Source organism: Siniperca chuatsi, linkage group LG5 (genome assembly GCF_020085105.1).
Source record: "Siniperca chuatsi isolate FFG_IHB_CAS linkage group LG5, ASM2008510v1, whole genome shotgun sequence".
In the NCBI taxonomy this organism is placed as follows: Eukaryota; Metazoa; Chordata; class Actinopteri; order Centrarchiformes; family Sinipercidae; genus Siniperca; species Siniperca chuatsi.
Genome location: NC_058046.1, coordinates 28,059,660 through 28,072,445, shown reverse-complemented (window position 1 = coordinate 28,072,445; position 12,786 = coordinate 28,059,660). Strand labels below are relative to the sequence as shown.

The 12,786-nt window shown below is 39.6% G+C and overlaps 1 protein-coding gene across 20 annotated transcripts in view; it reads left to right on the top strand.

Moving 5' to 3' along the window:
• kcnt1b (potassium sodium-activated channel subfamily T member 1b) overlaps positions 1-12,786 on the top strand; it is a 67,131-nt gene that overhangs the window by 12,784 nt on the left and 41,561 nt on the right. The window contains exon 1 of one of the 20 annotated variants that reach the window (XM_044197776.1): positions 4,717-5,275. The exons of 18 other annotated variants lie outside the window; for them this stretch is intronic. In XM_044197776.1, coding sequence (XP_044053711.1) covers positions 5,130-5,275 — 146 coding nt within the window. In that variant the 5' untranslated portion in view covers positions 4,717-5,129. Of the gene's footprint in view, positions 1-4,716; positions 5,276-12,786 lie in introns of those variants that run through there. One more of the 20 variants, XM_044197777.1, reaches the window with a different exon arrangement.

The following is a 12,786-nucleotide window of genomic DNA, read 5'->3' as shown; positions in this document are numbered from 1 at the left end:
ATATGGATGTACAATATTACAGTACAGTAGTACTACATTGAACTAATCGGCTGCAACTGTTTGCTCATTGCGAGTAGAGCTGGGATACAGTGTACTACTGTATTGGTACATAATATCAATGTTGTGACATAAGATATGAGATTTTGGTTATTATAATGTCTTGATTTAGCTGAAATGTGTGTTTTGCTGGTCTTAAACTGTATGACCTACTGTACAAGTACAGTTTATCTGGTTGTTGTAGCTGAATGAAAGGGCCTATGAAATACTGTCACATAAAAGAAAGAACATAAAAAAACAACTTCTGTCTATATCTCTATACACGAGCTGGCAAATAGCAGCTGATTGTCCTATTTTATGCAAATGAGGACAACAACGCCGCTGCTTTCTGGCGCAGCATCATGCTGGGAGCAGTTGTTTTATTCATGAAACTTTTGAACATGGCCTATTTGTCTTTTAATGTGACCCATTAAAAGTGCCAGCATATTATCAGAGAAGTTTCAAAGGGAAATGGTACTTGTATCTGAAAAAAGTCATATTCAGCTGTTTTTTATTTGGAGGCATAGAGTGTAAGTAAATGCTGCACATGTTTCTGCAAAAGCTGAAATAGCATTTCTCCGTTCTTCAACAGGGACTCTGATGTTTTCAGGGGACATATAAGAGATTGACAGAAGTTATTTAATGGTCCACCAGATAATTTGAAGACTAGATGGTATTTGTTTAGTTTGGATGAACCATTGGCTCTGGCAAACTCATTTCACACGTGAACTCAAGTGAACATTCCCACAGCCATCTTCATTTTTGGAAGAGGACATAAGGCTATGACCAGTAAACGGGTAGTTGAACCTTGTTTGAATGAAGCCGCCTTTGGGAAAACAGCAGTCAGCATCCCAGTGTGTGCAGTGCTCGAGTGCATGTGCACACTCCTGTTTGTAAGCCTGCCAGTGGCATCGGCTAGACTTCTTCCTCCTCTCTGGCTATGCTGTGCACACAGACAGACAGCTCGCCCACAGCAGCGCCAGCTTACTGCCTTAATATGTTTTGACAGAGGAAGCGTCATCACAGCTCTCGACGCCCATCTGCAGCACGGAACATGAAGATGAGGCGCGCCCAATGATTATGGAGCTTTTAGAGGGACGCCTGGTTGCTCACCAAGACTTTTAAAATTTATCTGGCCCATCAACGGCTTTGGTGGTTTCTCACAGGCAGAATGAAGCTCACAAATTAAAGTCACAAAGAAAAGGAAATCTGTCACTTTCCTATGTAGTTCTCTCTATCAAACCTATGCAAATACCATAAACGATAACTAAGTAAATCTTGTTGTTTCATCGTAATAGAATTTGTATCCAACAATATGATCACATATTTTTGAGCAATGCCCTCAACTGTATTTTTTTTTTTTTTTTTTTCCTGCAACTTGACGGCACTATGACGCAGCCTGGTGTTGCATTTATCAGCTCTGTTCCCAAAACTCAGTTTCCTTTTTTTCGGATCCCCTTTTCATCTCAGTGGCTGGAAGGTACTCATCTTGCAGAATCTGGAATTCGTTCAAGTTCTGCGTGCCAAGCATTTCAGAGTGGAATGCTTTACCAGTTATACCCAGTACTCAGCCAATACGCTTCTCTGCAGCTCTCTTTCTGCGTTTTACCGTATATCCCTGCATTTTGCTGCCCCCTCCAAATCCAGCCTGAACCTAAAACAATGTGTATAAATATCCAGTGTGAATCAGTTGGCTAATCGTGCTGCTGTGATTTCAGAGTTCCGGCTACAATAGAAATAAACTGCATCCTGTAAGCACATGCCTGTCAATAGGCCTGTAAGATCATAATAATGAATTGGAGATGAGAAATATTAACCAGCCTATTCTGAATTCATGCCTGGCACAAACGAGTATGAGCTGGCAACCAACACCAAGACAGTCTTTTAATAAATGTAAATTTGAATCATGTAAAATCATGTGATTCCCTGATTTTAGTCTTGTTTTTTCCAACTGAAAAATTAGAAACAGAGAATGATCAATGCTTTAAATTTGGTTTTCTACACTTATTTTTTGCTTCATTAGAGCATAATTTGTCTTATTTTCCTCTGGTCGGGGTGCAGGTTCCTCCAGCTTTTGTGATGTACCTGAAGCATATTGAGCAGCTTGTTCAAGGGTACTGCATTAGTATGACCTCACGGGAGATTAAACCCAGGGCTATATTACCATCTGTGTTATTAGATATACAGTACATTAAGTCAGCACTGGCTGATGCCTGTTTCTTGTAGCACAGTGTGTTTTGCCCTGCTGCTGTTTTGAGGTCAGACTCTCACAATCTGCAGTTTTCTACTTCACCACCAAGTGTCTCTGTGCTCAAATCTGTACCTCTACTACTGATGAACTTATCCGCATCCCTTTCTCTATCATTCTCTGGCATTTGTTATCTTTCTTCCTCAATCCAGCCATTAATTTTTTATTTTTATTTTTTATGACTTTGATTTCCTTGTACTCAACTGAAACCAGTCCACACGCCCACAAGCACGGGACAGACAGTCTCCTCGAGCAGATATTTTTATTTTACATGATAAATAATGCCACATTGTTCAGCATATTTTCGTTGAAAAAATGAAATGCATTATATTTGTAACTGCTGGGTAATGCTATGCTAATGTTAGGAGTGGTGGTGGAGAATACTTTTACCATTCTTTATACAGAGGAGGTTGACATGGTACATACACATAACATTATTGCTTTTATAGGCATATAGTTACACATACTGACAACTTGGGGTTAATTAGTACAACCAGAGTCTGTTTTATACCAGGGACCACCAAGCTGCTCCACTGGAACAGTCAGGGTTTAGTCAAATATTTATATATTCCACCTGTTTACGAAAAAAGGCGGATTTTTTTAATTTATTTTTTTGTTCTCTCAACTCACAAATTTTCCTGTCGGGCATTAAATGTGCAACAGTCTCTCCACAGGTCCACCTCTCTAATCCCAAGGTTACTATCAACAGATAATTGAATGTGTTTCCTGAAGGCTGAACTCAAAATGCCATGTGTAAATGAATGTGGATTGTATAATGTGTTTCCTAAATGCATTACTAATGGGAGTTCAGCGCATGTGGCTGCTCGGGCTACATTAGAAATAAACTGCATCCTGTAAGCACATGACTGTCAGTAGGCCTGTAGATCCTGATCGTGAACAGGAAATGAGAAATATGAACTGATCTTTAGAAATAGCTGCTCTGAATGTCTGCCACGTAATGGTAAAAGCTGGTATGTTATGGTGAATGGGAAGGACTGTATAATTTGACTGGTTCATACAAATTGTGGCCGCCAGGGGTTGTCCTTCGTCACAGGATACCAACTGAAAAACAGGCCGAAACATCAGGATCATCCATGCATTGTCTCCTGTCTTGTGCACCTGACCCGTTGTAACCAGCTTCCTGGTTGATAATGTGAAAATCACCTGAAGGGTTACTAATAAGGATACCTCATCCGTGTCAGGTTACGATTTTAAATCCGAGATTTATCTCAGAATTCAAAAACGCTTGTGCTCTTTTGATAGCTTGTAAAAGCAAACAGGGGAGACACAGTCGGGAGGTATTCAGAATCAGAAATACTTTATTGATCCCTGAGGTGAAACAAAATATAATACACTATAATACAGGTAAGATAAATTAAGTACAAAGTGGATATAAGTATAAAAGCTAAAATAAGTGTAAGTACCAAAGTGGATTTAGAGGTTAATAAGTATGCACGGTATAATACAATGTAATAATATAAGTAATAGGTAATAGTGCAATAATGAGTACTGTCAAGTTAAGTGTAGCTTATTAAGATGATTATGAGACAGTAGATATTGCACAGCAGTAATAGAAGTATGAATAAATATCAATAAATAGGGGGAAACTGTGTGGCCCGTACGGGGAATTGTTCACGGTCCAATCTGTGTGATGTTTTCTGTTTGCATGTTTCATTAAGGTGCTCCAGAATCTTCCACTTTCCACACACATGCAAGTCAGATGGATTAGAAAACAAATGACCCATGGCTCATGAATGACAGTTTAACTGAAGACGATTTTGTGTTTGCTCTTGTGGCCCACAGGCTGTGGAACTAGATCAGCTCAAAACACATTTTTACATGTTGATTGATCCAATTGTCTGTATGTTTCATTGTATATCTTTTGCTTTTACAGTTTTAATTCACTTTATAGTTATAAAGTATACCAGTTGGTTTTGAAACCTGTTGCTCAGTAAAGATTTACTTACCTAAGGATTCACCATATTTCATTCATTTATTAGTGTTTCCCAGGATCAATAATGGGGACATTTTTTAGGAGGAGAGATGTGACATGTCTCTTAAAAAGCTTATTAACTTTCTGGCTTGCTGAAATTAACGGACAGATATTCTATTATTATGTCTCATGTGCGCCAGGTGTAAGGTGTGTTCCCATGCAAAGCAGCATGCTCATGCCATGGAGTGTTTTATCTAGGCCACCTGCTCATTTGTCTGTGGAATCTCATTATGGGGTTTCGTGTCTGTAGTCAAAACGATAACAATAGTTGGAAGAGGCTGCATAATGAGGTAGAGAGGACGGCTTGATTTGACATAATTCCATCTTCCATTCAGCACCCTTTTTTTAATTATTGAGAAGATAAATGTGCATTCATGAAGATAGAATTTGGAATTCAGTAGCATCTAAATCTGCAGAAACCATAGAAATGAAGACCAGGCGATACAGGTGATGCACATGATGAAGGTGAATGATTGGCACGTCGGTCCGAGCGAAAGGAATCGCGCATCATTACATTTGGCCATTTTGAGCCCGTTGGGTTGGCCGAGCGGTTGACGTTAGATCGTGACGACGTGCGAATCTCGTAAACGCGCGGGGACCTCGCGTCTCCATCAGTTATGGAGGAGCGCTCGATAACCAGGCGACAAGCGGATGCGCTCCTCGGTGTGTCTGAGGACCCCGTGATGCGGCAGGGAGGGAGACGCTCTCCCTCCGCCTTCGTGCAGCACCAGTGAGACGGGGATGCGGTTTTCCGGCGGCGTCGGTCGCTGAGCGAGCCTGTTCCTGACGCCAGGAGGACAAAACGTATCGGCAGGCTCTGTGCTGGAGGTAGCACTCGGGAAGCGGAGAGCCATGGCAGGCGCTAAGCTGACGCCCTCGCCCTCGGAGATCGACCCAGACGTCAAGACCGAGGTGCAGAAAACCCCAGTGCCCACCTGGGTCAACCCCTCCAGCCCTCTCCGGACCACGGGCTCTTTTGGGAGCGATGCCGGCCAAAGGTAGCTGCCGCAGATCTGCACCACAGTCGCATGTTTGTGAACGCAGCACATGCAGCATCCGCGGAATAACATGATGCTGTGAGCGCATGGTGCATAAAGTCTTCCTATAACTTAGCTCGCAATTATTCTTAGGCGGAAGTTGCGCCGTGATCAATGTGCCATCACCATTCAATCTTTTCACATGTGAATTGCGACAGAATTGTTAAGCACCTTGTTGTTTAGGCTATATTTTTCCTCATTGGGGTTAAACATAAACACAATGCAAACGCTTCTGCTGTCAATATATTTTTTTTTTCTCAGCATCACTGGGATTCAATGGCTGCAGTGTAGTGATTACATAATTCAGTGGATGCTGCATTCCCATTACAGTTTTATGAGTCCTGATGTTCTTAAAGGTTGGGAGAAATCTTATTATACCACTGCATTCAAAGCTTAAGTTATTTTGGACATAATACAACCAGAGTGATGGATGACATTAAAATGCAAACCAAGGGGGAATATGTTGACATACCTTCATATTTAGATAAAAAAAAGACTGTGTTATATTTCAGCACATGTCTGCACCATCAGTAGAATGTGCATGCAGACCTCCACATCAGGGCACTCTCCTACCATTTGGTAGACAAATTAGATTGTGGTCTGTGTGAGATGGGTTGAACCCATAACAACTGAGGGAAACTAAATGTCTTTTCCTTTCAGGGAGACAAAACAACTTGAGATCTGCAGAAATACTGCCATTAAAGCTCAGATTGTCACTCTTATCTGCAGGTTATATGAGGTTGGTTTGACCAAAAACAGAAAGATTGTGCTGCACAGCCAATATGCTGGTGGTACGGTGTGTTCTGTCTCTCAATATTTACCGCACACATTTTTCTTGTTAATATTTATTTGACATTAGTGGGTGTGATCTGGGTTCACTTCACTGAAACATGGAACATTTGCTGTAGCATTTATTGTGTGTTACATCTGTGTTTTTTGTTTTTTTCACGTTTGATAACAACAGTGACATGGGGAAAAACATTTAATCACATCTATTCCATACACAATGTCCATATTGTCAAAAAATGGTAAAGATCATTATATGTAATGCAAACAGTGAAATAATCTGGCAAATTATAAGGGATTATCACTTAAATCATAATCATGAGGCTCTACTCTGAAGTCTTGTTAAATATTAATAAAATGCATACTCTCCCATTAATAATAGATACCCATTGAGAAATCTTCAGTGTTGCAAGTCCACCACAAATACTTCAGCACCTTTTTTAAACGTTTGTCAGGCAACTGAAACCATGCAATCTTCCTGTAAGATAAATACATACACCTCTGCAAAGCTGGGGCGAAATGTCTCTATTTTAGGTATATTTTGGATGACAGACCTGGAAGGATGTCGTGATGTGTTATCCCATATTCAGAGAATGCAGATGGATTGGCTTGATATGACACTTGATCCATCAGTGCGCATGCGCCAACGTACATGCTGCCTGTCGCCGTAGCTCTAAAGAGTTTCCCCTCGGGGATCAATAAAATATTTCAGATTCTGATTGAAGATCATCTTTCTATCTCTTTTCATTTTATTTTATTTTTTTTAAGTATGCAAAGGTGGCACTTCTCAAATGTTGTTCATCCTTCTAAACTTTCTGATGTTTTTGATTATAATGATCATGGGTTTGAGATGACAGCCTAGCTCGGAGCGATGTGCTCTCGATGTGTTTTCATAACACTAACAAGAATTGCAAACGCTGTAGTTGTTCAGCTAAGGATGCAAAAAATGATGATGGCTACAGTGAAGATGATATTGAGTTATCTGTACTTGACTGACGACTTTGATGTTTATGTCAGCGCTAATGATGAATGTAGGTTTGAGCTTTTGATGACAGAACAATCTGCTTTCTGTTAGCTATTATCACCTGTCAACTACTAGGATGTATAGATGAATGTGTTGAATGTATATGGTGAGCTTGATAATAGAGCAGAAAAAACACTAAATTCTACTAATAATTGCAACGATAGATGTGATCACAGCGATGATGAAGACAGGTTTAAAGCATTTATGAATGGGGCAGCTGGACATCACTGCTATCAAAAACTAGCAAGAATTCAGATGGTGATTATGAAAACAGTGTATAGGGAAGATACTGACATCAATGCAAGTATGATGATGAGGCGGGCAAAGACAGCAGTGACTGTGTGCTATAATATGTGTGATGATGATGACAGTGATGGAGATGATGAAGCTCGCGGTGTTGCTGGTGTACTGTTGTAGTGATGACTGCAGAGCCGTCGCAGCGATCAACATCTCACTCAGCTGACGGCTGGTCTGAACAGGCCGGAAGAAGAACAGATTGGCGGCCAATCAGTTGACTGTGGCTGTATTGCAATGCCAGACTGTTTGCATGGGAATCTAATATACAATATCTGCAAATGGCTGAGGCTGTAAAACCTAATGCATCAGTTGGCCAGTTGCCCTGGGCAACCAGTTTTGGACCATTTAGTATGGTTAGGTTGCCACTCTTGGCAATAAGTTCTTATATCTTAAATGAATGAATAAACATTTGACTTGGACCTGTCACATTACTTTACTCCTTCAGAAATGACTTGTTATTTTATTTCTAAAGTCCACACAGAGCTCCGGTATGTCCCCTGCAGGCTGGCAGGATGTTGTCAGGAATCAGAGAGCTGTCTAGGTTGTGAAATGTGATCAGCGTGGGATTTGTGTCCAGCTGGCTCGAGAATGAGAGGATGTGGAGGGAGGAGTGACCAAATCAATAACCTGGCCCGTCGTACGACACGGCCTATAAAGAATTGATCTATTTCTGCATAATTTACAGCACCAGGGAATCCCTTTTGTGTTTTTGTGTATATAGGATTGTCTATACAGTGTTGACATCTAAATACTGTAGGCAGTAAAGAGACTAAATGAGACTTGGAGGATCTTCGAGAACAGAGGGATTGAGCATCTTTTAAACACAGGATGTGGTCAAAACAGATAGACTCCTGCAGATTTATTTTGGCTTCATCCAGCCTCGCCACCACATTGCCTCTCAGTGAAAAATCTGTTTGGAAAATGGGCACTTTGTTTGGCCTGTTGATGTGCAATGAATCTGAATTTTAGAGCGCAGTGGGAACTGTTAGTTGTATTCTCAATAAGGCTACACCAGTATATTACACACGATGATTAGATTTTTTTACTGGATATAGACCAACAGAGTAACAACTTGATAAAAAGCAGGACTTTTGATTGACTGATATGCAGCATAGACTTTATACCATTTGCTGACGTTTGAGCAACACTGAGACTTCGACAGAGCTTACATGTCAGTCAGTCTAAAGCACTTTTTTTAGCACAAGTTTGTAATACTTTACATTACTACTACAATACTACATTTTCTGGAGTTTTTATCGTAAAGTCTTGTGAATTCAGCAACCCCTCCTCAGTATCAAAGCTACACAGAAGACTTTGATATTGTCCATTTTTGATGCTTTGATTGATTCATGAATTAATTCTCATTCATTTTTATATTTTTGCATTTATCCTTTAATTGACAAGTTAAATGGATTAGGAAAGGCTGGGACACATAGGGAGATATCATGCAACAAAGGTGCTCTGAAGGATATGAAGCCAAGCTATAATGGGTACATGATATGTGCTTTAGACAGTGACCTGCTAGATCAAGCAGAAGAATGAATTAGTGTAGGTTTATAGAAAGAATCGGAACAAATACCTGCAATTGCTCTGCAGGAAAGTGGTCATATTTAAAGGTGTTTGTTGTCAGCGCTGGTAAATAAGATCTACAGTATTCTTATGAACATTAGTACTGACCAAAAAGATAATGGTTTAGTGGAACTGCAGTTCTCTGATTGAGGTTTATGGCCTGTGAACTGTGCCGCTATGGGAACCGTAACTGGAGTTCACTGAAACTTAATTTTTGATACTTCAAAGACAATTTTCTATACATTTCCCTTTTTAGTAAGCTGAGGTTCCAGACCGATTTTTTCCAAAAACCCTTAAATCAGTTTAATTGTGAATTCTTCTGTGCACCAAAGCCGACTTTTGTCTTATTTAGGTTCCTCTACTCCCACACGCCTTTTTGTTATCCCACTGCAGACACTTTGATGCAGTTATCCTCTTCAAACAATGCAGTATATTCTGCGTATTATACAATAACTTTGCATTTAAGGGTGAAAAATGAAAAAGTCTTTATCCAAATGTTGAGGTTCCCCCCAATCAGGGTAAAGTACAAGCTGCCTTGAGTAATAGATCTTCATTAATCTGCAACAGATAAATGAGAATGTCTATAGGTGTAAGCAGTAGTCAGTTGGGAAATAGCGGAAAAGTAATGGACATGCTCACTGTTTCAAAAAGTACTGAGATTAATGTAGATGTAGTAAAAGAGAAGCAGCTCACTGGAATCAACTAAGAGGATGTGTTATTGTGCAAACCACTTGTCCTCTGCTTGTTTACAATCTCAACTATTCTCTTTGGAGTTGGATGTTGGCCTTGTTGTGGTTGCTTGCTTAATTCACCAAGTTTTTTTATGTGTCATGGTTTTATCATTAGTATTTTCTCTTAATGACACAGAGGGATTTATCAGCCATTTTAAAAAAAAAACAAAAAACATGTATGTTCACATTTTTTTTGTTTTTTTTTTGTTTATCAATCAGTTTTCCAACTGATTACTTCTTCACATTTCTTTTCAAATTCATTGCTGCTCAATTACACTGTGGTTGTAAATGATTGTACAGCATTTCACAAAAACAAAGTATTGCACAGACTGCTGAAGTATGTGTCCTCCTCCCGTTTGTCTTACATTTATTTATAGCGCCCTGCTTTCGCTGAACAATTACGCTTTCATTTTGATTGGAGTACCCGAGGTTTAATGAGGGGTTTTAATGTGGTCCTTGGGGTATATTCCATGTTGTCCATCATTATTGTTCATTAGACCAGGAGGATGAAATCTCTCTGCAGTTGATTTGAGAGTTGAAACTCGAAAATAACGAGTGCCCTGGTTGCTGTGCATGCCCCTAAACAAAAGGAACTTTTAAAAGGACTTCAGATAGCAGGAGGATACAACTAAAAGCATGCAAGTGGCCTTTAATAAAGTCTCTAACACCGAAATACTGTGTGTGTGTGCCTGGCTGTGTGTTGTACATAACACGTGTATATGCATGTAGCACTTGTGTACATACATAGGCCAAATCGTCGATCACATCCATCATCTTACTTGCCTTCTCCTGATTCTTAAGAGCATTAGTTAGCAGATAATCGATTATAGCAAAAGGCCTGAAGAATGTGAGATCATTCAAACGAAGCTGCCAAACTCAAGAGCTGTCACTGTCTGCTCTGGATGTCAGCTGAACTTATTCTGAGCTGTGCTCCAGAAAAAGCTCATAACCCAGGCTGTGCAGAGTGTAGAGTAGCACAGACCTTCGAAATCTGAGTTTGCAAGGAAATGGAGGACAGCGCTCTGATTGGATGATATGCTTGGTAGAGAGCACTCTAGAATGCTGTTATCATCGAGTCCATATTTTTTTCATGACGAATTACTTGTACACACTACAAACTCCATCAGTAACCTGCACCTGCTTAGGGGTGCACACATCACGAGCACCTTTTCTATCAATATGTACATGATTATAGTAACATTTCTGGAAATTCTATGGAGAAACTGTTTATTTTATTTATTTTAAATAGATAAAATGATCACTTTGAAAAAAGGGGATCTGTTCAATGCAGAGAAGTTAAAAAAAAAAAAAAAAAAAAAAAAAAAAAATGTGCACATTCCCCAGACAGGGAATGTGTTTGCAGCCTGTCCAGTGAATTAAATATCTGACAAATAAAGGTAAAGGAGCTCAATTTTGAGCATCATGGCAAACGCTGTGAATACTTATGTACATATGGTACATATCGTTTTTTATTTCTAATTATTTTGCAAAGATTTCAAACAAACTTCTTTCACATTATCATCATGGAGTATTGTTTGTAGAATTTTGAGGAAAATAATGACTTTAATCTGTTTTGGAATAAGGCTGTAACATAACAAAATGTAGAAAAAGTGAAGCGCTGTGAATACCTTCCGGCTGCACTGTATGTAATGGGAATTGCTGCTGTTAGTGTTTCCTTCTTAACCAGGTGTTAAGTTACTGTGCTAGAACCGACTAGTCATATTTTTGGAGAGGAGAACTTGAGCTACCTCTGTGGCATGTGAGGAACAGTATGGGAACTGTAGTATATGAGGAAAAATTCCTGATGCAGGTAAACAGATTGAAAACTACAAATCCCATTTGTCCTTGAAATGACTGCAGAGATGGGGTATGTGTGTTTCTATCAGGCAGTCCTTGAGGCAGTTCTCAGTGAATGTAACTGAAAGCATACTTTGAAAGTGATGGTCATTTTGCACTTGTTGTCTCAGTAGCTCAGCTCAGACCTGATTCCAGATCTGCTGCGAAGAGGTGAGAATCAATTTGCTGCTTCACTGTATGCATTTTATCATAATGGAGTAAGACATGAAGGGCAGCATGATGCTAACTGCATTAATATTAGATTTTTTAAATTTCTTTCTTTATGATAGCAAAACAGAGGAAGGAACAGTCAGTGTGTTGACTATCAGTTGTGTAAGCTAATGGAGGCAAAGGGAGCCTCTATTTGTCAGCTTCTATACTGCTAAAGCTCTTAGCAGCCAGATACCGTCTTTATTGCTCATTAAAGTGTTGTCAACTAACCACCAAATGGACAATCACAGCAGAGGAGTTGATCTTGTTGTTACATTAATTGCTTTAGTTCATCTTTTGAATAATGTTTTAAGGGGCAGTTGGGGCACCTAGTGAATCACACTGGTTTTGTCCAGTGATACTCATTGCACAAAAGACTATCAGTGTACCAGCCAAATAGCTAGAAAATAAGTGACTTACTGCTCTGCCACATACAGTGCATCAGTCTGTTGCATGTACTTCAATGCAGTTCAACTTCGCTGTTGTCAGAAAATTTCCAAAATGCCCGGCAATCCATCTATTGTGTATCTTGTATCTGTTTGTTATATGCACTACAGGTCTAAAAGGAAGTGAAATGAGTAGAATATTAAACTGAATTGAAAATGTGAAACTCTAAAACCGTACAGAAATGATTTTCAGTTCATTCAAGGTCACTTATAGACAAGAATCTCTAGTGAATGATATTCGACTGTGCTCTGTTGTTGGGATGGCAAATGGTTCTTGATTAATTACTGGAATGAGACAGGTCCTCTCTTGTGGCCTAGCTACTTCCTGGGTTTAATGGACACTCCATTTCAAAAGGCGTAAATGGGAAGACTCTGTGTGTCAGGGACTTTTCAGCTATGCCTAAACTGCCACAAAATGACCTTTTTACAACACAGATTCTTTTAGCTTTTCTTCTTCACACTTTTGACCAACAGACAGAGGCTTTGATCATTTACAGACTTCAAAGGGATATCAATCTAAATGATATTTTTATCCATCTACTTTTGCTGAAATTCTTATTTTGAGATGTGCTT